Raw genomic sequence first — 25161 nt, 5'->3', positions numbered from 1 at the left:
ACTTCCCTCTGCAAACAGGAAAACAATAGCTATTTCTATTAGACATAGAAAGATCATTTTTAATATCTAGTGCAATAGCTACATTCAAATTCCTTTTGTATGTTATATCCACTTTTCTATGGATTAGTAAGATTGGTTTTGGTTATAATGGAATGGGATGAGGAAGGTGACGGTGAATGAGAAATATCCCAAACTTTGGAAGAAACACAGATTCATCGTGTGTGTAGCTTGATGTTGGAGTCATAATTTGTGTGTCTGGATGAGAGAAAGGACTACACTTGTAATGAATATAATCAACAAAACTGAAGAAAGCTGCATAATACAACCTTTAGTCCCAAATAACAAAGGACAACACCTGCTCTTCATGTGATTAGTAGGACTCAAGTTGAAAAGGTTTTTGTATCTTAACAAAAGAGCAATCACATTTTGTAGAATTCTTTTTATTGCCTTCTGGCTCAAAGTTAAAATATAGAATAGAAAACGTGGAGAGTTATGGTTGAAAAGTTTTGAATTTCTGGAATCTGTGACACTAGATTTTAAGTATTACTAAACTTGAATTCCAAGTGAATTAATACCTTGAGTGAATTTTCAAATGGGCATAATGTGCAGAGAAACAAAAATTAATACAATCTTCTATTATTATACATGGTGACATTTTAAAAATGATATTTTGTTTTTTAGTAATTAGGATGAAAACAATTCTTAAAAGTTAAGAGAGGATATTACTGATAAAGATGAATTTCTGTTTACCAAGTACCAGGTCTGCATAACTAAACTTTGAATTTTCTCAGATAAATCAGTGCACTGGGACAAGTCATCGGATTAGGATACCCCCCACCACTTCCACCTCTCAAAACACTCCCTTTCAGACCTGAAACCCCTGAAAACAAGAGGCGCCTACAAGGAGGTCAGTTTGATTGAAGTCAGATCCATAAACTGAAAGTCAAGTCAAAAACAGGGTTAAGCCAATATATAAGTCCCATAGTAGACTTTTCTATTTAAGAAACAAATATAATCATCCACACCAGAAAAGAATTACTCTAAATCAAGGGGTCTTTGCTTGTTCTCATAAATGGTATATAAAAGTTTCTGGATATCAACAATTAATCCATTTTGTCTAATTTTACTACTTTCCTACTAATAGTTATCCTACAGAATTCCTATAGATTTTAATTCAAGATAAGCTTGCAACCTAATCAGGTAGGTTTAGTTTTTAAGTTACTAAAGAATATCTTGTTAAAAATCACTCCCCTGGAAGGCTGTTTCATAATACTGCCATAGAGTGGCACAGAGTTTGAGAACAGAGAAACTGAAATTAGTACAAAAAGAACTTTCTATGTGAAGGTTTCCGCTGATGATTTAAAGTGATAAATGGACAATTTTCTATATTAATATATATTTATTTATATATTTGAAAATGCAACTCACATCAAAAGAGTACATTTACATCTTAAAATTTTGGTTAGGACACTTTTTGGGGTAATGAAAATGTTCTCTATTTTAATCTGGAATGGTAGTTACATGGGTATATACACTTAAGAAAAACTCATCAAACTCCACCCTTAAGGTCTGTGCATTTCACGGTGTTTAAATTTTACCTCAATAAAAAAATTAAATTACTAAAAAGGTTAATCAAATGAAAGAAAACTACAGTAACTAACAGCACAGAAAATGGCAAAATGATGATGGAATACCTGAATGATTCAAGTTTTGGGAACACTGGTCTATGGAAAGGTGAAGAAAAGTAAAATCCAAAAGGAAATTAAATGAGTTTTGAAACGTGACTGTGACTCTTCCCAAGGGGTTCTTCTACTTACTATTCTTTCCTGAGGTATCTCTCTGCCTGGTGCTAGAAGCCAGCCGTAGAGATCTATTATAATATTTATCTTTGTGGAAAGATGCATATAAAGCTAAGTGAATCAAGTGAGCTGCAGTACATGAATTCTATGTTAATAAGCAAGCTTATTAATTAGCACAAATATCCAGACATCTACTCATAAAATGTAAGCGACTTCTGCAATTGGGCTAATGAAATTTTCCTGCTTATTATGAAGAATTTTTGCAATAATTTGGGGGAAAATTTTTTTTATCCGAAAATATAATAGCTTGAATTCCTTATACATAAATGTATAAATCAAGAAAAGTGGTCATTAATTTTGCCTTTCAAGAGGTATAAGTTAAACTCTTGGCATTAATAAAAATAAAGTGTTAGAAAAAAAGATATGCATACATACATACTTTCTATATATAAGCTAAAAAAGTTTAGAGGGGGCTTCCTGGTGGCAGAGTGGTTAAGAATCCACCTGCCAACGCAGGGGACAAGGGTTCGATCCCTGGTCCGGGAAGATCCCACATGCCATGGAGCAACTAAGCCTGTGCACCACAACTACTGAGCCTGCACTCTAGGGCCCACGTGCCGCAACTACTAAGTAGAAGCAGCCTGCGTGCTGCAACTACTGAAGCCTGCACGGCTGGAACCCAAGCTCTGCAACGAGAAGCCACTGTAATGAGAAGCCCACACACCGCAACAAAGTGTAGCCCCCACTTGCCACAACTAGAGAAAGCCCACATACAGCAACGAAGACCCAATGCAACCAAAAATAAATAAATAAAAATGATTTTCTTTTTCATTAGAAAAAAGAGATCCTTTTCCAATTAGTAACAAATAATGTGGGAAGGCCTTAGTTAGAAATATGTAAAATTCTACATTGAAAAAAACTAAAGAAAAAATGATAAAGAGACATATTTCTACGTGTGTGCATTCACTTTATAAACATGTAATTTCTCTCCAAATGAATACATAGATTTTCTACAATACCAATCATCACCTCAACAGAATTTTTCCTGGGAGAATTAACTAAATATTTCTAAAGTTCATCCGTATGTTGTTAAAACTATTTAAATTGTGCCTTTATTGAGGTTTCCATGGGAAAGGAAATGTAGGGTAGGGTAAACAGTTTAGGACTGGCTACTTTGAATAATTCTGGAAGGCTTTGGTCTAGAGGGGTGGTCTCCATTGGCTGGAACCTGGGCCTGGGATAATTTAGGGCAGGGGCAATACTGGCTTGGTATTTGATAAGAAGGTAGTTGGGTGATGTGGGTTTGGAATTAGTTGGTCCATATGAAAGATGTACCCTGTGCTAGTCTTGGGAGGGACAGTCTCTCCCCAAACAGAAAGGGTTTTTAAAATGTCAATTCATCATAATATACATACAATCTGAAAAACTAAACAGGCAAGAACTATGAAAACAATTTTTGAAAAAGTAGGGTAATGAAGGATCACCAATCCACACATTAAAGAAAAGATAGAGAAACAATAATTACAGCAATTTAGAATTCTTTTAAGACTAGATAACGTGATATAGAAACAGATATTTTGACATGTTAAATGCCGTATGTTATATTATGAAGAAGGTATACTATATACTATAAAGAAGATAACAAAAGAAAAACAGTAAAGTAAAGAAGGGAAAGATTATTTATTAGTCAATAAATGGTATTCGGATAACTGGTTTTAGTGTAGGGGAGGAAAAATGTCTTTTTCCTCTATTCTTCTAAGCTCTCAGTTGGGGCCCCTGTAACAAAAGATAGATTAAAAAGAGAAAAGCATACAAATTTATCTAAGGTAAGTTTTATGTGACAGGGGAGCCTTCATAAGGAAATGAAGATCCAAAGAAGCAGTTCAACCTATAAATCAATCAATCAAAGTAAAAAAAGCTCATGGAAGAAATGGGCAAGGATATGCACAGGCAGTTTTCAGAAGAAATATGTCCAATAAATATATGAAAAATGCTCAACCTCACTAAAATAAAAGAATAAATAACAGCAGATTGAAATAAAAATGGCATATTTTTCTCCTTTCAAATATTGGCAAATATGTAAAAATTGGTGATATCTAAAGCTGGCAAGGGAGTGGGAAAAGCATTGATAGTGGTGGACACAAGGAGAGAAACTACTATTCGAGAATATTGTCACTTAAGGAGACTGTCAAGGCTCAACCTATCCCAATCACAGTTTTGACAGTAACTAGAGTTAAACATATCTCCACACACAATGTATAGAATGACATGTTAAATTTTAAAAATTCTTTTAAAATGCTATTAACTTTATAAATTTTCATTAAAAAGATTCATACAAATGTCTGATACTGTTCTCTACTTAACTTTAAGGTAAAGTCCATATTAAGCTGTGAATTTTAATTATTTGAATTTTCCATACATTATAATAACATGACATATTAAAAATATTTTAGTATATGAGAGCATGTACAAATAAAAGCAATTGTTTACTTGTTAACTTACAATTTTCTATTATTCTAATATTTGATAATTCTATAACATTGATAAAAGTAACTATAAATATTAAATTTTTAGTGTCAACTAACATTTAGAAGAAAAATTTGATTATATGTCATTTTGATTTAAAATATTAATTTAATTTTCTTTTAAAAATAGTGTTAATCAGATTGAATTTGAAGTCTGTATATTTGATTTAATAAAACATGATCTTACCCCTTTCTTGGCCACCACAGCAACTTTGCCATCTGCTTTGGATTTGTCTGTAAGATAATAAGGTATGGCTGCTTCAAAAAAGTGAACTACACTCCTATTCAAATAAATGCAACATTACACAGTTAGAATTTTCTACTTTCTCATACCATGATATGTGTTTTCAGTGGTTCTTTTGATCAAAATGCTAACAAACTCAGCTCCCAGAGTTGAGTAAAACAAAGTAATCCAAAAGTAATAACATCAGGGATTGGTATACTTATTTGACAAACCTCCTCCCTTAAATCTGATGGCTGGTTGGATGTCCACCAGCTAGCATCTAGTGTATCTCATTTCTAGACAGCTTATGGTCAGCCTATGTGCTCTAGAGTATGTAGGATCTGGAATTAAATCCCAGCTACCTCTATGCGTACATCTATTGGGCTGGCCAAAAAGTTTGGAAAAACTCTAACGAACTTTTTGGCCAACCCCATACTACCAGCCAGACATGTAATAAAGACTTTATAGAGACAATATCTTATTTAATCCTCATGATAATTTTAAAAGGGGCATACTCCATCTGCACTTCACTGCATGAGGTCATGCAGTGGGGGCAGATCCATTTGACTACAAATCCCTAAGTTTTATGCCTGCTGCCTCCATCTGGGGTCCCTGAGCTGCCAACAGTGCATCAGAGAAAGACTCAGCAATAATGAAGAGTCTAATCAAATAGAGAACAGATGACCTTTGAACAACATGTGGATTTAAAGTGCAGACCCCTTGCACAGTGAAAAATCCACGTATAATTTTTGACTACCCTAAAACTTAACAACTAATAGCCTACTGTTGACTGGAAGCCTTAGTGATAACATAAACAGTCGAGTAACACATATTTTATATGTTATATGTATTATACACTATATTCTTACAATAAAGTAAGCCAGAGAAAAGAAAATGTTATTAAGCAAATAGTAAGAGAAAAAACATTTACAGTACTGTACTGTATATATCAGTGCTGTAAGTTATCTGTTTACAAGATTAATCATCTGCCTGTCAGTACCTACAGCAATAATGTCTTCTATGATACAAAACACTGTAGATGTCATATGTATTACTAACACTAGACATCAAAAATTAAAAGATAATGTGAAAATGAAATTCATGTTTAACAAAGAAACAGCAACATGACTGCTTTATGGTTGCCTAGTGTAATTGATATGATTGTTTCACAGTAGCCTTTCCTATACACTAATGAATGAATGGTTATCACATTTTTATGGCATAGAGTAGTACAGTCATACTCATAAGATAGGATGGGAAACACTGTTACATTTTGTTTAAAAACCCTTACCTGTGATGATAGGTTGATATGCAGTATCTCCAATTATGAGAGAGAGGAAGAGAGACATACTGTATGGTAATATAATTCTTTGAAAGCAAAGTTATAAGACAGTAAGAAAACTAACATGTTATTACTTTTATGTTAAACATCACTCACCTTATGCCTATATAAGGTTAGGCTATCCACCTCAAAACACACCTTGCACACAATGTTCTACATGATGAATACTTGGGCGTTGATGATGATGAGGACACAAAAAGTCTCATACAGTACTTGCCACACAGGTATTCGATTTTCACATGAAGATACTCTCATAATACACAACAGATAAGTTTATTAACTGTATGGCAAGATGATTATTTACTATTCATTGAGTAGAAGTGGATCATCATAAAGATCTTCATCCTCATCAACTTCATGCTGACTAGGCCGAGGAGAAGGAAGAGGAGGAGGGGTTGGACTTGCTGTCTCAGGGGTGGCAGAGGCAGACAAAGTGGAGGAGATGGAAGGGGAGACAGGAGAGGCAGGCATATTTGGTGTAGCTTTACAGAAGTACATCTTAATTTCTGTCTGACTTTTTTGCTTTTTCATTTCTCCAAAAATGTTTCTATATGGTACCAACCCTTCTTCCACCGTTTGCTTTAGTTTCAGTGCCTGTATCGTAGAAGGGTTTCTGTTGTTTTGCTTTAGCCCATATCATAGAAGAGTCCATGTCGTAAAAAGTCAAAACCCGTCTTGAATATTCGGAAACCTTCTGCCAGCTTGTCTGATGTCAATTTGTTTTCTGGCACTGCTTCTTCTACATCCTCTTCCTCATCTAGCCCTGGTTCAGAAGCACTCATCTGTTAATTCCTCTCGTGTGGTGTCTCTTAGCTCTTGAATTTCTCCAAGATCCATATCTTGAAACTCTTTGCCCCCCACCCTTTTTGCCTTATCCACAATCTCTTTCATGATTTCCTTGATTGGCTCCATCGTAAATCCCGTGAAGTATGCCCAACATCTGGTCACAGTCTTCTCCAGCAGTGATTTATTGTTTCAGGCTTGATGGCTTTCACGACTTTTTCTATAACAACAATGGCATCTTCAATGGTATAATCCTTCCAGACTTTCACAACGTTCTATCAGGATTCTCTTCCACAGCGTTGACAATCCTTTCCATAGAGCACTGTGAGTAATGAGCCTTACAAGGTCCTTATGACCCTCTGAATTAGAGACGTTGTGTTTGGGGGGCAAGTAGGCCACTTTGACACCTTCAGTGTTGAACTCATGGGGTTTTGGGTGGCCAGGGGCATTGTCTAATATCAGAAGAACTTTAAAAGGCAGTCCCTTCCTGGCAAAGTACTTCCTGACTTCAGGGACAAAGCACAGATGAAACCAATCCAGAAAAAGGCTTCTTGTCATCCAGGCCTTCTTCTTGTAGTACAACCAAAAGACTGGCAGCTGCTGTTTATCTTTTCCCTTCAAGTTTTATGGGTTTGCAGCTTTATGGATAAGGGCAGTCCTGATCATAAACCCAACTGCCTTTGCACAAAATCATACAGTTAGCCTATTCTTTCCTGCTTTAAATACTGATACTCGCTTCTTTTGCTTACTAACAAATATCCTTTGTGGCATTTTTTTCCAGAATGCACTTGCGTTTGCATTAAAAATCTGTTCAGGCAGACATCCTTTCTCCTCAGTGATTTAATGGTGTCTGGGAACTTGTCTCTTGCCTCTTGGTGAGCAGAAGCTGCTTCTCCTGTTATCTTGACTTTTAAGCCAAACCTCTTTCTAAAATTATCCAACCATCCTTTGCAGGCATTAAATTCTCCAACTTTAGATCCTTCACCTTCCATTTGCTTTAAGTTGGCAAATAATGACCTCACTTTTTCTTGAATCATATTAGAGTCTAAGGTATGTCCTTCTGATAGCAAACCTGCACCCACATTAAGGCCACATCTTCAAGATAAAAAGGTACTGCACAAAAAGTGCAAGGTTTTTCACATGCTGGTGTAACCACAGTGACAGCTTCACAAATTTCCTTTCCTTCTCTTTTTTATTTTTAAACAATGGTTGGATTCACCCATCTTGAAATGGTGGCAACTTCAGCTGCAGACCTCAATCTATGGTACATACCAAGCATGACTTATTTCTTGGGAGCACTTCCAACATCACGAGTGGCACTTTGTGGGTCCCATGGTGTTATTCAGGGTTTATGGTATTGCAGTAAATATTATGGAAAATATTGGGCTGGCCAAAAAATTCGTTCAGTTAGTGAATACATTGTTCAATAAAATTCTTGGTAAAAATGAAAAACGCGTCTTTTATTTTTACTTAAAACCGAATGAACTTTTTGGCCAACCAAATACATGAGAACCACGAGAAAGAACTTTCTACTGTGATATGCAACTTAGTGGAAAGACGAAGTGCTCATGTAGAGGTGACTGGTGTCACAGCGTTTTAAGCAGATGTGCACTACATTTGGGCTCACTGCTACAGCAGCAGGAGATGGCTAGGAAAGTATTACCATAGTACAGTATGTATCACAGTTATCTTTATGCAATCATGCTTAATACTGCATCTTTATGCTTGTTTACATTTCTCTCGACTATGAATGGTTCCACATACGATCTGTGTTTGCATACATTTTGATAAATTTTAACTTTTTATAATAGATTTGTGCATATTTCATGGCAGTAAATGATAAAATAGACTAGTATCTACATATATTTTAATCATTCATGACATACCTTTTTCTTAATTTTTTCAATATTTCTAGGCTATGCAGTTCATCTGTGAATTTTTTCAAGTTGTCACAAATCTCCCCAAAACTTTCCATATACTTATTAAGTGAATTCGTTGAAATCTGCATGTAAGTGGACTCACGCAGTTCCAACCCACGTTGTTCAAGGGTCAACTGTATAGAAAATTACTTCAAGATATCATTTTGATATGAGCAAAAGTATACATGTGTGTGTATTAGTAAAAATCACTGGCACAACTGTTGGATTTTTAAAAAATGTTCAATCTGGAATTCCATAATTGAATAATTATATGTAAATATTTATTCATAGATATGTTTTAGAAACCTTAATATTGTGGTAATGAAAAATGCAAAGAGCTATGGACATTAATTGTAAAGTTTTAGGGTTACATTTAACATTAAAGAAAAATGTATAGAAATTTAATTTATCAATATAGAATTTTAATTCACAATGAACATGTAAAACAAACAAAAAGGATAAATACCCATGAATATAAGAGAAAATAAATGCTTGCTATCTAAAAGCAAATTTTGTAGTTAAAAAGCTATTTGCATAAAACATAGAAATCTAGAGGAGCAGGTTATTATATTTATACCTACAATTGTTTGGCCACATGTAAACTGCCCTTTTTCCTGTGCTCAGCTGTGTGCTTGAAATAATCCCTTCTTCTGGAGTACACTTTTTCCCTACTGATGAACGTACAAGACCATCTACCAACACATCCTTCAACTAGGAGAAATTCCCACCTCTTTTGCAAATCCATAGTCACCTTAGTCTATAGAACTTTCTAACTTGTACTGATATTATGGTTACTTTTATATATGTGTAAGCACTCTGCAAGGCTAAGATGTGCCTCAAGGCAGGGACCATTTTTCATATGTACAGGTGCTCAATTTTTTTATAGTTAATTAAATATATATGTATTTTATTCAAAATATTATATGGATCTGAAATATACATTGTACCTGAACAAATTAGTATAATGTATTAATTGAAATACAGAGAATATTTACACGGCATAAGTTACTATACTAGACAGTGTAAAATATAAAACACTGTATATTCTCAGACCTTCAGTTTCTTTACTGATAACCCAGGAGTAATATATTGGTATACTGTGAGATTTAAATAATATAATCTACATAAATAAAGCTCCTAAAACAATGTCTGGTGGATTTTAGATAATCAGAAATGTTCTCTTCCATTTTAGCTAATTGGTATGTGTGTTAGAGAAAGAGAGAGACCTCCTTGTAGTACTAGGAAAAATAGTTCATTGATGATATATTTCACTATTGTCTCTTTTTAAGTGATTCCATCATTATTCCATTTAAATAATTATTTGTCTTTCAAACATAGTTGGAAATAATTGATGAGTAATGATAAAATAGCAAAATGTTTCAAAAGAGAGGAAAAAATAAGATCGTGGCCCAGTGAAACCTGATAGCAGTTACAAGATAGAATAAGTTTTGTTGTATCTAAAAATTTTTTTCCTCCGTTCTTTTGAAGACCTCTGATAACAATAAAAAATCACAATGAAATATTAATCTGTACAAATGGCTAAAACTGCACAAAAAGAAACACAGAAACTAAAATTGGATCCAAAGGACCCTGATCATATATTGAGAGTTAATGATAACAGAATAGAAATTTATGTTTCTCCTCAAAATGTAAGTCATTCTTATGTAAAATTTCCAGTAGGGAGATGAATTGGGAACAGAAATATCCAAACTGTTGTTCAAGGAACATTTTATGCTCAAAAGTTGCGGAATCGTCTTCCAATGCAAGAGAACCACTCTAATTTCAAATGCCAAAGGGAAATTCTAATGTAATACTTAAAAACAAAACAATCACTAGCGGTTTCTCTGATAGTAACAGTAGGTCCATGTTCAACTTCAGCAGCATTAACTACTTTCTAAGAGCTACATTCTCCCTAGTGAGAAAGGTTTAATTTCCTCCCTTCAGAAATCTCTGCATGTAAGGACCCTCACATACAGAGTGAAAAGCAGTTAACCGGAAATGTAGATTTGGATAATTAAAAGGGCCTCTTCTGAGCTACATCCAAATCATATTTTTAAAGTATAAAAGAGAAGCTGCAGGTAGAAAATGAAAATGTTCCAAATGAGTAGTGATGGTTATGCCTCATGACCCATAACATATGTTAAAATTTTTATTTACAACCATATTAGAGAGAGGTACAAATATTAATATAAATCAATGGCTTCTCTTCTTTAAATAATTTTTCTAAAGCTTGTCCATTCATGGCCTCAGAAAAACTGTCAGTATGTTCTTTAAACATGACAGCTGAGAGCATTTTCTTAAATACAAAAAGGACAGTCCAGTTTTCTGTCGGTCAGTAAAGAGCTTGGAAGTCACCACTCCGTCCTAACAACAAGTAAAAGGATGAACAGACTGAAAATCAATAACTCTTCTTAGATCCCTCAGGGAGTGAGTTCACAGGGCAAACCACTGCCCCCAAATTTGGAGAGACAAATTGCTTACTGGCAAATTAAAAGAACCACAATTTACTGGAGTTGAAACCTTGCCAAGAGCCAATGCCTGGGAGGGAAATAGGAACTGAAATCCACAAAGTGCTGGAGGCTCAGTGTGAACAAGCCTGAGAGAGAAAAACCCCAGAGGGATCCAGTCCTGGGGGAGGGAGATGTACTTTGGTGAATTTACCTCCAGAAGCTCCATCAAGTTCTCACAGTGCCAACTGGGAAAATAATTCCCTGTGCTTCAGGCAGTGGGAGGAAAAAAGTAAGGGTTCTGAAATATGCCAGAGCTTTCAATTCTTCTAACAAGGCCTGTCCTCAAGAGAAACTATTTTACCAGAACCTAACCTACTGGGGTTTTTTCAGAGCCTAACCAGCCTGGAAGAAGGGAAATGCCCAAATCCAGCCTGTTGTAGCCTTCCATGTGGGGGAAGGGAATCCCAACTCCAGCCCCCTTTAGCTATCATGGACCACCTAAGTGGTAAAAAAAAATGAGAAGCACTCATTAAACTCAAAGCCCAGGACTGAGACCTAATCACAGGACTCCAAAATGCCTCCCCTACCTCACACACCTTACCACTGCACTAGTAAAGGCCTCTTTAACACAGTTCTTTTTACCTGGTACATCATATTCACCTTTCCACAAAAAATTACAAGGCATACTAAAAGGGAAATCACAGTTTGAAGTGACAGAGCAAGCGCTGGAAGCAGACACAGATATGGCATAGATGTTGGAATTATCAGACTGTGAATTTAAAGCAACTACAGTTAATATACCAAGGGCTCTAACGTTAAAAGTAGACAACTTGCAAGAACAGGTGTGCAATGTAAGCAGAGATAGAGAAATTCTAAGAAATAATAAAAAAGAAATACTAGAGATCAAAACACTGTAACAGAAATGAAGAATGCCTTTGATGGGCTCATCAGTAGACTGGACACAGCTGAGAAAAGACTCTCTGACCTTGAGGATACATCAATAGAAACTTCTAAAACCTATAAAGAAAAAAGAAAAAAGACTGAAAAAAAAACTGAACAGAATACCCAAGATATATGGGACAACTACAAAAGTGTAACACACGTGTAATGGGAATACCAGAAGGAAAAGAGAGAGAGAAAGGGACAGAAGAAATATTTTAATTAATAATGACTGACAATTTCCCCAAATTAATGTCAGACACCAAACCATAGCCCCAGGAAGCTCAGAGAACACCAAGCAGGACAAATGCCAATAAAAACTACACTTAGGCACATCCTACTTAAACTGCAGAAAAATCAAAAATAAAGAAAATTCTTGAAAGAAGCCAGAGAGGGGAAATTCTTATCTTTGCTCCTTACCTATAAAGGAGGGAATATAAGAATTTCATCCAGTTCCTCTCAGAAACCGTGCAAGCGAGAGGAGAGTGGAGTGAAATATTTAAAGTGTTGAGAGAAAAAACCCATGAAATTAGAACTCTGTACCCTGTAAAGTTATTCTTCAAAAGTAAAGGAATATACAAATTGTGAGACAAAGAAAAATTGGGGGAATTTATTGCTAGAAGTCCTGCCTTACAAGAAATGTTAAAAGAGAGATAGAGGGACTTCCCTGGTGGTGCAGTGGTTAAGAATCTGCCTGCCAATGCAGGGGACACGGGTTCGAGCCCTGATCTGGGAATCTCACATGCTGCAGAGCAACTAAGCCCGTCCACCACAACTACTGAGCCTGCACTCTAGAGCCTGTGTGCCTAGAGCCCGTGCTCTGCAACAAGAGAAGTCACTGCAATGAGAAGCCCATGCACCGCAACGAAGAGTAGCTCCCGCTCACCGCAACTAGAGAAAGCCCACGAGCAGAAATGAAGACCCAACACAGCCAAAAATAAATAAATAAAAATAAATAAATCTATTAAAAATTATAAAAGAGATAGAAAATGGTATAAACCAGAAATTTGGATCTACATAAAGGAAAAGCAGCAGAGAATGACTAAGTAAAAGTAAAAACTTTTATTTTTCTCATTCTTAATGTATCTAACAGAAAATACTTTGTTCAAAATGATAGCAACAATATATTCAATAATATATAGTGTGTGTGTGTGTGTATGAAATGAATGACAACAATAATACAACGGACAGAAGAGGAATCAGGAAATTTTTGTTAATATAAGGTACATTCATTACTCATGAAGTTATAAAGTGTTACTTGAAAGTGGACTTGGATAACTGTAAATGAATATTGCAAACTGTAGGAAAACCACTAGAAAAATTAGAAAGAAAGAATAATTGATATGCTAAGAAAGGAGAGAAAACAGAATTATATGAAGTGCTCAATTAACACTACAAAAGGCAGAACAGACTATAAACTACTTCATTTAACAACAGCAGATACACATTCTTCTCAAGCTTGCTTGGAACATTCACCATGATAGACTACATTCTGGGCCGTAAAACATACCTTAAAAAGTTAAAGAAATAGATATCATATAGGGTTGGCCAAAAAGTTCGCTCGGGTTTTTCCGTAAGATGTTTGGGAAAAACCTGAACAAACTTTTTGACCAATCCAATCCAATAATCTGCTCTCATATCACAACGGAATAAAAGTAGAAATCAAAAACAGAAGGATAACTGGAAGATCCCCAAATACTTGGAGCTTTAACAACACATTTCTAAATAACATATGGGTCAAAAAAAATCTCACAAGAAATTTTAAAATATTTTGAATGAGATGAAAAAATAAATATGGCTTATCAAAATTTGTGAGATACAGTGAAAGCAGTGTTTAGAGGGGAATTTATAGCATTAAATGCATATATTATGAAAGACCAGAGATCTAAAACCAGTATGCCAAGCTTCCACCTTAGGAAGCTAGAAAAAGAAGAGCCAGTTAAATCTAAAGTAAACATGAGAAAAGAAATAAAAATTAGAGGAGAAACAAATGAAATTGGAAACAGGAAATCAATAGAGAATATTAATAAAACCAAAAGCTGTTTCTTTGAAAAATCAATAAAATCAGTAAGCCTCTAGCCAGGCTAACTAAGAAAATAAAAGAGAAAACAGAAATACTAGTGTCGAAAAATGAAAGAGAGGGCATCACTACAGATCCCATGGACTTTAAAAGGATAATAAATAAATGTTATGAATAACTCCATGCCCACAAATTTGATAACCTAGATGAAATGGACAAATTCCTTGAAAAACACAATCTGCCAAAAGTCACACAGGAGAAATAGACAATCTGAAGAGCCTGTATCTGTTTAAAAATTGAATCAATATAATAAACTTCCAAAACAGAAAGCATCAAGCCCAGGTGAGTTCTCTGGTGAATTCTACCAAACATTTAAGGAAGAAACTATACTCATTCTCTATAAACTCTTTCAGAAGATAGAAGCGAACAGAATACTTCCTAATTCATTCAATGAAGCCAGTATTACCTGAAATACCCAAACCAAATAAAGATATTACATGAAAACCACAGAGCAATCAATATTTCTCATGAACACAGATGCAAAAATCCTCAACAAAATATTAGCAAACCAAATCCACCAATGTATAAAAAAGAATTACACACCACAATCAAGTAAGATTTATTGTATTTGAGGCTGGTTCAACATTCAAAATCAATTAATGTAATCCATTACATCAATAGGCTAAAGAAGAAAAGTCACATGATCATATCAATAGAAGCAGATAAAGCACTTGACAAAATCCAACACCCATTCATGATAAAAACTCACAGCAAACTAGGAATAGAGGGAAACTTCCTCAATTTGAGGAGAATCTACAAAAAATCTACAGCTAACATCATCCTTAATGGTGAGAAATGCAAAGCTTTCCCACTAAGATCAGGAGCAAGTCAAAGACATTCCCTCCTCACCACTCCTTTCAATATTGTACTGGAACTCCTAACTAATGCAAGAGGACAATAAAAGAAATAAAAGATACAAATTGAGAAGAAATAAATAAAACTATCTTTGTTTGCACATAACATGGTCATCTAAGTAGAAAATCCAAAAGAATCAAGGAAAATACTCCTGGAAGAAATAAGTGATTAGAGCAAAGTTGCAGGATACAAAGTTAATATTAACACAAGAATCAATTGTTTTCCTATTTACCAGCAATGAACAAGTGGAATTTGAAATTGAAAACACATTACCATTTATATAGACACCCCCCAAAATGAAATACTTAGCCATAAATCTAAAATATGGACAAGATTTATACTAGGGAAGCTATAAAACTCTGATGAAAAATGAAAGAAGATCTAAATAAATGGAGAGATATTCCATGTTCATGGATAGGAAAACTCAATACTGTCAAGATCTCTGTTCTTCCAAACTTGATCTATAGATTCAATGCAATCTCAATCAAAATCTCAACAAGTTATTTTGCAGCTATCAAGCTGATTCTAAAGTTTTTATGGAGCAACAAAGACCCAGAAAAGCTAACACAATATTGAAGAAGGGCAAAGTTGAAGAACTGATCCTACCTGACTTCAAGACTTACTAAAAAGCTACAATGATCAACAGTATAATATTGGGAAAATAATAAAAACAGATCAATGGAACAGAATACAGAGCCCAGAAACAGACCCAACAAATATAGTCAACTGATCTTTGACAAAGGAGCAAAGACAATATAATGGAGAAAAGCTAATGTTTTCAACAAATGCTGTCGGAACAACTAAATATCCACATGGCGTGCACACACACACATACACACACAAAAGAATCTAGACACAGACCTTACACCTTTCACAAAAATTAACTCAAAATAGACCACACATCTAAATGTAAAATGCAAAACTATAAAACTCCCAGAGAGTAACATAGGAGAAAATCTAGATGATTTTGGACATGCTGATAACTTTTTTTTTTAAATGGTACAGAGAGGGGTAGACTTTATTTATTAATGTAGTGATTAAAAACATTTAAGAAGAGGAGCAAAAAAGCAAAAACTCAGAAAAAAAATATACTCAAGGCACTTATAAGGAAATGTTATAGGAACTTTGAATACCATTCCCAGACCACATGCTTCTAAAACAACAAGTATTCACAGTTCCAAATAATCTCAGCCCTTGATATTCAGATAGTCCAGAAGTGCAGATACGCCCCAAATCTCAGCTTAGGAGAAGGATTTCCAAACACTCAGTTCATCATGATTTACATTCAGAGGAGGAGTTGCTGCAAAGGAAGAGCAGCCCACAGAAACCTTCTGCATCTTTAGCTGAGGCACAAAGAACAGAAGAAGATAGGAAGACACTTTCTATCCATTTCTCCTTTCTCACACCTTTGCTTTACAGTCAGGAAAAACCCTCAACAGAAGTACCCAGATTCCCAGACTGATAACTTTTTAGATATAATACCAAAGGCAAGATGCATGAAAGAAATAACTGATAAGCTGGATTTCATTAAAATTAAAAACTTCTATTCTACAAAGAACACTCTCAAGAGAATAAGACAATCCACAGAGTGAGAGAAAATATTTACAAAATACATATCTGATAAAGGACTGCTATTCAAAATATACAAAAAATCTTAAAACTCAACAATAAGAAAATGAACAACTGGATTACAAAATGAGCAATAAACAGACAACTTACAAAAGAAGATTCAAAGATGGCAAATAAGTATATGAAAGGATATTCATCATCATATGTCATTAGAGAACTGCAATTAAAACAATAAGATACCTCTACAGACCTATTAGAATGACCCACACCAAGGATGTGTAGCAACAGGAATTCTCATTTATTGCTGGTGGGAATGTAAAATGGTACAGCCACTTTGGAAGATACTTTGACAGTTTCTTACAACACTAAACATATTCTTACTATGTAATCCAGCAACTGCACTCCCTAGTATTTGCTCATTTACTCAAGTGAGCTGAAAACTTATGCCCACACAAAATCCTGCACACGGATGTTTACAGCAGCTTTATTAATAATCGCCAAAACATGGAAGCAACCAGGATATCCTTCAGTGGGTGAATGGATAAATGAACTGTGGTACATACAAACAATGGAATATAATTCAGTGCTTAAAAAAGAGCTATAAAGACATGGGGAAACATAAATGCATATTACTAAGTGAAAGAAGCCAATTTGAAAAGCTACATACCATATGATTCCAGCTATATCACATTCCAGAAAAGGCAAAACTATGGTGACAGTAAAAAGAACAGTAGAGGAGTCAAGATGGTAGAATAGGAGGACATGGAATTCATTGCTCCTCACAAGTACATCAAGAATACACCTACAAATGGAACAATTCTCACAGAGCACTTGCTGAACATGAGTGGAAAACTTCAGACACCTAAAAGGACAAGAAAAATCCCCTCAACAACTGGGTAGGATGAAAGAAAGAAGAAAAAAAGAAAAGAGGAATCAAAAAAGGGACCAGCAGCCCTGGCAGAAAGATGAAGGTGAGGGGAGGTTTCCACACTCAGAAAAACTCCCTCATGGTGGGGAAATCAGCTGGGACAGAAAAGGAACTTCGGGGGAATCAAAGGAGAATGCAGTGGATGGTTTGTGGAAGACAGGACAAAGTAAGAACTGCATGCATGATCTACACCACAGCTCTGCGCATTCCAGTCTGAGTCATGAGTGGCCAGTTGCAAAGGGGGGCTGGGTGCTGGAAAGTGGGATTTGGAGCGTGGACCCAGGGAAGGGACAGCTGTTAGCTGTGAAAAGATAGCCAGAAGGGACAGGAGTAAGGAGATCCACAACCAGGAAAGTCTGTGGAAAAAGCCTGGGACACCACAGAAGCAAGGCGTATTGTTGAGTAGTGCGCAAGGGGCAGAGCCACCATTACAACCCCTTTCCCCACCCACTGGCTTCTTCAGCTTCCGGGGACACTGGGAGGGGCTCCCATCTAAGTGGGCCTGCCTGCCCCTCAGGCCAGGGTCTCCTTTGCCCGTGTAGGTTCTGGGGGCCTGAGCGCTGCCCATCCCAAAGTCTCCTTGGGAATCAGCCCTGGGCACCCATGCCTGGGACAACAGTCTGCCGATGCTGGCGGGCGCTGAGTGCTAAAGTGAGGGGTTGGTAGAATGGATATGGGGAGAGGAGCACTATTGGCTGTGCAGATACAGCAGAGAGGACAGGAGTGAGGGGATGCATGGCCAGGAATGCCCCTAGAAGAAGTGTGGCCTGCCTGGAAAGCGAGGCGCCGTAGTTGAGAGGCACATGGGGGGCAGGGCCACCACCGCGCCCACACATCAGTGCCTGCCTCCGTGGGCACTGGGAGGGATTCCCACCAGAACGAGTGCACCACAGTCTGTTGCAACTGCCTGCTGGTTCATGCCACTGAAAACAACTCACGCACAACCCAATTGTAGCCGCCGTACCCCTCCCCAGCCTGAGTGAGTAAGTGTGCCCCAAGCAGCTGCTGCTTTTGCTCCCTCTTGCCTGGGCAAGGAACAGATGCCTGAGGGTGGCCCACATGCAGAGGTGGGGCCAAAACCAAAGCTGAGCCCCAGGAGTAGTGTGACTAAGGAAGAGGAATGAAAATCTCTCTGTGCAGCTATACAAGCTGTGGATTAAATCCCTGAGAATGGCTTGGTAAATCCTGTGTCTGTGGAATACCTGAATAGACGAGTGTTCCCACAATTGAGACCAATCTAGCCTTTGCAGCAGTGGACTTTGGGGGCAAGTACACGTGGGAGTTGAGCCAGGTCAGAGTCTGAGCTGGCCCCACAGTGCCCAAAGCAGGTCCAGACCTACCTAGAAGTACTGGAAGGCCTCCTGGGGAGGTGGGGGATGGCTCTGGCTCACGGTGGGAGCAAGGACACTGACAGAGGAGGCCCCAGGAAAATATTATTATTACTGTTATTCTTTTCTTCTTTGTTTCGTTTTGTTCAGTTGTTGGTATTGTTGCTTTTATTTTTCTTTTTTTAATATATATATTTTTTACTTTTCTACTTTTACTTCACTTTTTTGCTGTTTTGTGGGTTTTCTTTATTTTTGATTGTTTTTATGCTTTCTGTTTTTGTTTCATTTTCATTTTTTGTTAGTTTAGTCCTTATTGACTGTTCTCATTTTTGAATTCTTTTGTTTTATTTATTTATTTATTCTGTGTCTGTGTGTTGCCGCTGTTTGTTTGCTGCTGTTTTTGGCATTTGTCTTGGGTTTTGTTTGTCTGTTTGCTTTCTTTTTCTTTTATTTTCTCTCAGGCTGCAATGTGCAGCTTGCGGGCTCTTGGTTTCCTGGCCAGGGGTTGGGCCTGGGCCTTTTGGTGGGGGGGCGTGACAAGTCCAGGACGCTGGACCACCAGAGAATTCCCGGGCCCAGGGAAGATTAATCGGCATGTGCACTACTGGAGGTATCCATATCAACACCAAGAGCTGGCCCCACACAACTGCCTGCAGGATCCAGTGCTGGACACCTCACAACAAACAACCAGCAAAACAGGAACACAGCCCCACCCATCAGCAGACAGGCTGCCTAAAGTTGTAGTAAGCTCACAAACACCCCAAACATACCCTGCCCGTCAGAGGGAAAAGATTCAGCTTCACCCACCAGAGTGCAGGCACCAGTCCCTTCCACCAGGAAGCCTACGCGAGCCCCCAGACCAACCTCACTCATCAGGGGGTAGACAGCAGATGCAAAAGGAACCACAACCTTGCAGCCTGCAGAAAGGGGACCATAAACACAGTAGGTTAGACAAAATGAGATGACAGAGAAATATGTTGCAGATGAAGGAGCAAAGTGAAATCCCACAAGATCAAATAAATGAAGAGGAAATAGGCAATCTACCTGAAAAAGAATTCAGGGTAATGAAAGTAAAGATGATCCAAGATCTTGGAAACAGAATGGAGGCATGGAACCAGAAAATATAGGAAATGTTTAACAAGGACTCAGAAGAACTAAAGAACAAACAATCCGTGATATACAATACAATAACTGAAATGAAAAATACAATAGAAGGAATCAAGAGCAGAATAACTGAGGCAGAAGAATGGCTAAGTGAGCTGGAAGATAGAATGGTGGAAATAACTGCCGAGGAGCAGAATAAAGAAAAAAGAATGAAAAGCAACGAGGACAGTCTCAGAGACCTCTGGGACAACATTAAACACACCAACATTCAAATTATAGGGGTCCAGAAGAAGAGAAAGGGAAAGGGCCTGGGAAAATATTTCAAGAGATTATAGTTGAAAACTTCCCTAACATGGGAAAGGAAACAGTCAATCAAACCCAGGAGGTGCAGACAGCCCTATACAGGATAAACCCAAGTAGAAACATGCCGAGACATATATTAATCAAACTAACAAAAATTAAATACACAGAAAAAATTACTAAAAGCAGCAAGGGAAAATCAACAAATAACCAACAAGGGGATCCCCATAAGGTTATCAGCTTGATTTTTCAGCAGAAACTCTGCAGGCCAGAAAGGAGTGGCAGGAGGACATATTTAAAGTGATGAAAGGGAAAAACCTACAACCAAGGTTACACTACCCAGCAAGGATCTCATTCAGATTTGACAGAGAAATCAAAAGCTTTACAGACAAGCAAAAACTAAAAGAATTCAGCACCACCAAACCAGCTTTACAAAAAATGCTAAAGGAACTTCTCTAGCTGGGAAACAGAAGAGAAGAAAAAGACCTACAAGAACAAACCCAAAATAACTAAGAAAATGATAACAGGAACATACATATGATAATAACCTTAAATGTAAATGGATTAAATGCTCCAACCAAAAGACACAGACTAGCTCAATGGATACAAAAACAAGACCAATATATATATGCTGTCTACAAGAGACCCACTTCAGACCTAGGGACACATACAGACTGAAAGTGAGGGGATGGAAAAAGATATTCCATGCAAATGGGAATCAAAAGAAAGCTGGAATAGCAATACTCATATCAGACAAAATAGACTTTAAAATAAAGACTATTACAAGAGACAACGATCATATGACTATTACAATCATAAGAATCAAGAGATCAATCCAAGAAGAAGATATCACAATTGTAAATATTTATGCACCTTAACATAGGAGCACTTGAATACATAAGACAAATGCAAACAGCCTTAAAAGAGGAAATCAACAGTAACACAATAAGAGTCGGGGACTTTAACACCCCACTTACACCAATGGACAGGTCATCCAGGCAGAAAATAAATAAGGTAACACAAGCTGCAAATGACACAATAGAACAAATAGGCTTAACTGATATTTATAGGACATTCCACCAGAAAGCAGAAGAATACACTTTCTTCTCAAGTGCTTATGGAACATTCTCCAGGATAGATGGATATCTTGGGTCACAAATCAAGCCTCAGTAAGTTTTAGAAAATTGAAATTGTATCAAGCACCTTTTCCAACCATAATGTCATGAGATTAGAAATAAATTACAGGAAAAAAACTGTGAAAAATATAAAAACATGGAGGCTAAACAATACGCTACTAAATAACCAAGAGATCACTGAAGAAATCAAAGAGGAAATAAAAAAATACCTAGAAACAAATGACAATGAAAACACAATGACCCAAAACCTTTGGGATGCAGCAAAAGCAGTTCTAAGAAGGAAGTGTATAGCAATATACTCCTACCTCAAAAAATAAGAAAAATTTCAAATAAACAACCTAACCTTACACCTAAAGCAACTAAACAAAGAAGATCAAACAAAACCCAAAGATAGTAGAAGGAAAGAAATCATACAGGTCAGAGCAGAAATAAATGAAATAGAAATGAAGAAAATAACAGCAAAGATCAATAAAACTAAAAGCTGGTTCTCTGAGAAGATAAACAAAATTGATAAACCTTTAGCAGACTCAACAAGAAAAAAGAGAGAGGACTCAAATCAATAAAATTAGAAATGAAAAAGAAGTTACAACTGACATCACAGAAATACAAAGGATCATAAGAGACTACTACAAGCAATCATATGCCAATAAAATGGACAACCTGTAAGAAATGGACAAATTCTTAGAAAAGTACAAACTTCCAAGGCTGAAACAGGAAGAAATAGAAAATACGAACTGACCAATCAGAAGTAATGAAATTGAAACTGTGATTAAAATCTTCCAGTGAATAAAAGTCCAGGACCAGATGGCTTCCCAGGTGAATTCTATCAAACATTTAGAGAAGAGCTAACACCTATCCTTCTCAAACTCTTCCAAAAATTTACAGAGGATGGAACATTCCCAAACTCATTCTACGAGGCCACCATCACCCTGATACCAAAACCAGACAAAGACACTACAAAAAAAGACAACAACAAGCCAGTATCACTGATGAACAAATCCTCAACAAAATACTAGCAAACAGAATCCACCAACACATTAAAAGGATCATACACCATGATCAAGTAGGATTTATCCCAGCGATGCAAGGATTCTTCAATATATGCATATCAATCAATCTTATACTCCATATTAACAAATTGAAGAATAAAAATATATGATCATCTCAATAGATAATCCAACACACATTTATGATAAAAACTCTCCAGAAAGTGTGCATAAAGGGAACCTAGCTCAACATAATAAAGGCCATATATGACAAACCCACAGCAAACATTATTCTCAATGGTGAAAAACTGAAAGTATTTCCTCTAAGATCAGGAACAAGACAAGGGTGTCCACTCTCGCCATTATTATTCAACATAGTTTTGGAAGTCCTAGCCACAGCAATCAGGAAAGAAAAAGAAATAAAAGGAATCCAAATTGGAAAAGAAGAAGTACAACTGTCACTGTTTGCAGATGACATGATACTATACACAGAAAATCCTAAAGATACCACCAGAAAAGTACTAGAGCTAATCAATGAATTTAGTAAAGTCGCAGGATACAAAATTAATACACATAAATTTCTTACATTCTTATACACTAACAGCAAAAGATCAGAAAGAGAAATTAAGGAAACAATCCTATTTACCACTGCACCAAAAAGAATAAAATACCTAGGAATAAACCTAGCTAAGGAAGCAAAAACCTGTATGCAGAAAACTACAAGAAACTGATGAAAGAATTCAAAGGCAACACAAACAGATGGAGAGCTATACCATGTTCTTGAATTAGAAGAATCAATATTGTGAAAATGACTATACTTCCCAAAGCAATCTCAAAATTCAATGCAATCCTTACCAAATTACCCATGGCATTTTTCACAGAACTAGAACAGAAAATTTTAAGATTTGTATGGAAACACAAAAGGCCCTAAATAGTCAAAGCAATCTTGAGAAAGAAAAACGAAGCTGGAGGAATCAGGCTCCCTGACTTTAGACTATACTACAAAGCTACAGTAATCAAGACAGTATGGTACTGGCACAAAAACAGAAGATCAATGGAACAGGATAGAAAGCCCAGAGATAAACCCATGCACCTATGGTCACCTAAGGTATGACAAAGGAGGCAAGAACAGAGAAAAGACAGCCTCTTCAATAAGTGATGATGGGAAAACTGGACAGCTACATGTACAAGAATGAAATTAGAACACTCCCTAACACCACACACAAAAATAAACTCAAAATGGATTAAAGACCTAAATGTAAGGCCAGACACTATAAAACTCTTAGAGGAAAATGTAGACAGAACATTCTTTGACATAAATTGCAGCAAGATCTTCTTTGAAACACCTCCTAGATTAATGACAATAAAAAATGAAAACAAAAACAAAAATAAACAAATGGGACCTAATGAAACTTAAAAGCTTTTGTGCAGCAAAGGAAACCATGAACAAGACAAAAAGACAACCCTCAGAATGGGAGAAAGTATTTGCAAATGAAGCAACTGACAAAGGATTAATGTCTAACGTATACAAGCAGCACATAGAGCTCAATATCAAAAAACAACCCAATCCAAAAATGGGCAGAAGACCTAAATAGACATTTCTCCAAAGAAGACATACAGATGGCCAAGAAGCACATGAAAAGATGCACAGCATCACTAATTATAAGAGAAATGCAATCAAAACTACAATGAGGTATCATCTCACACCGGTCAGAATGGCCAGCATCAAAACATCTACAAACAGTAAATGCTGGAGAGGGTGTGGAGAAAGTGGAATCCTCCTATGCTGTTGGTGGGAATGTAATACAGCCACTATGGTGAACATTATGGAGGTTCCTTAAAAAACTAAAAATGGAACTACCATACAATCCATCAATCCCACCACTGGGCATATACCCAGAGAAAACCATAATTCAAAAGGCACATGCACCCCAATGTTCACTGCAGCACTATCTATCATAGTCAGGGACATGGAAGCAACCTAAATGCCCATCAACAGAGGAATGGATAAAGAAGATGTGGTACATATATAAAATAGAATATTACTCAGCCATAAAAAGGAATGAAATTGGGTCATTTGTAGAGATGTGGATAGATCTAGAGAGTATCATACAGAGTGAAGTCAGAAAGAGAAAAACAAATATCGTGTATTAGCACATATATGTGGAATCTAGAAAAATGGTATAGATGATCTTATTTGCAAAGCAGAAATAGAGATACAGAAGTAGAGAACAAATGTATGGATACTGAGGGGGAAAGGGTGGTGTGTGTGGGAGGAATGGGTAGATTGCGATTGATCATATACACGACTGACACCATGTATAAAACAGACAACAAATGAGAACGTAATGTATAGCACAGGGAACTCTACTTTATGCTCTGTGGTGACCTAAATGGGAAAGAAATCCAAAAAGAAGGGATACATGTATACGCATAGCTGATTCATTTTGCTGTATAGTAAAACTAACACAACATTGTAAAGCAACTATACTCCAATAAAAATAAATTTGAAAAAAAAAAAAGGACAGTAGTTGCCAATCAGAGGGGTAGGGATTGGGCTAGGAGAGGAATGAATAGGTGGAACACAGGGGATTTTTAGAACAATGAAACAATTTTGTATGATACTAAAGTGGTAGATACATGTCACTGTATATATTTGTTAAAACCCATAGAATGTCCAACACCAAGAGTGAACCCTAATGTAAACTATGGACTTTGGGTTATAATGATGTGTCAGTGTTGGTCCATAGGTTGTAACAACTGAACCACTGTGGTGCAGGATGTTGACAGTGAGTGATGCTGTGCGTGTGTAGGGCAGGGGGTATATGGGAACTCTGTACTTTCTGCTTAATTTCATTATGAACCTAAAAGTGCTCTAAAAATTAGTATATTTAA

The 25161-nt window shown here is 36.6% G+C and overlaps 1 protein-coding gene across 1 annotated transcript in view; it reads right to left on the bottom strand.

Annotated features, from left to right (window-relative positions):
* Positions 1-25161, bottom strand: part of ZCWPW2 (zinc finger CW-type and PWWP domain containing 2) — a 139071-nt gene that overhangs the window by 25440 nt on the left and 88470 nt on the right. Inside the window, 1 exon segment of the mRNA XM_073810930.1 lies at positions 4512-4558. Within this exon segment, the coding sequence (XP_073667031.1) occupies positions 4512-4558 (47 nt within the window).

The sequence above is a fragment of the Tursiops truncatus genome, chromosome 10 (assembly GCF_011762595.2).
Source record: "Tursiops truncatus isolate mTurTru1 chromosome 10, mTurTru1.mat.Y, whole genome shotgun sequence".
NCBI lineage: Eukaryota > Metazoa > Chordata > Mammalia > Artiodactyla > Delphinidae > Tursiops > Tursiops truncatus.
Note: the sequence above shows the minus strand (reverse complement) of the source record. Positions and strands in the feature narration are given on the sequence as shown.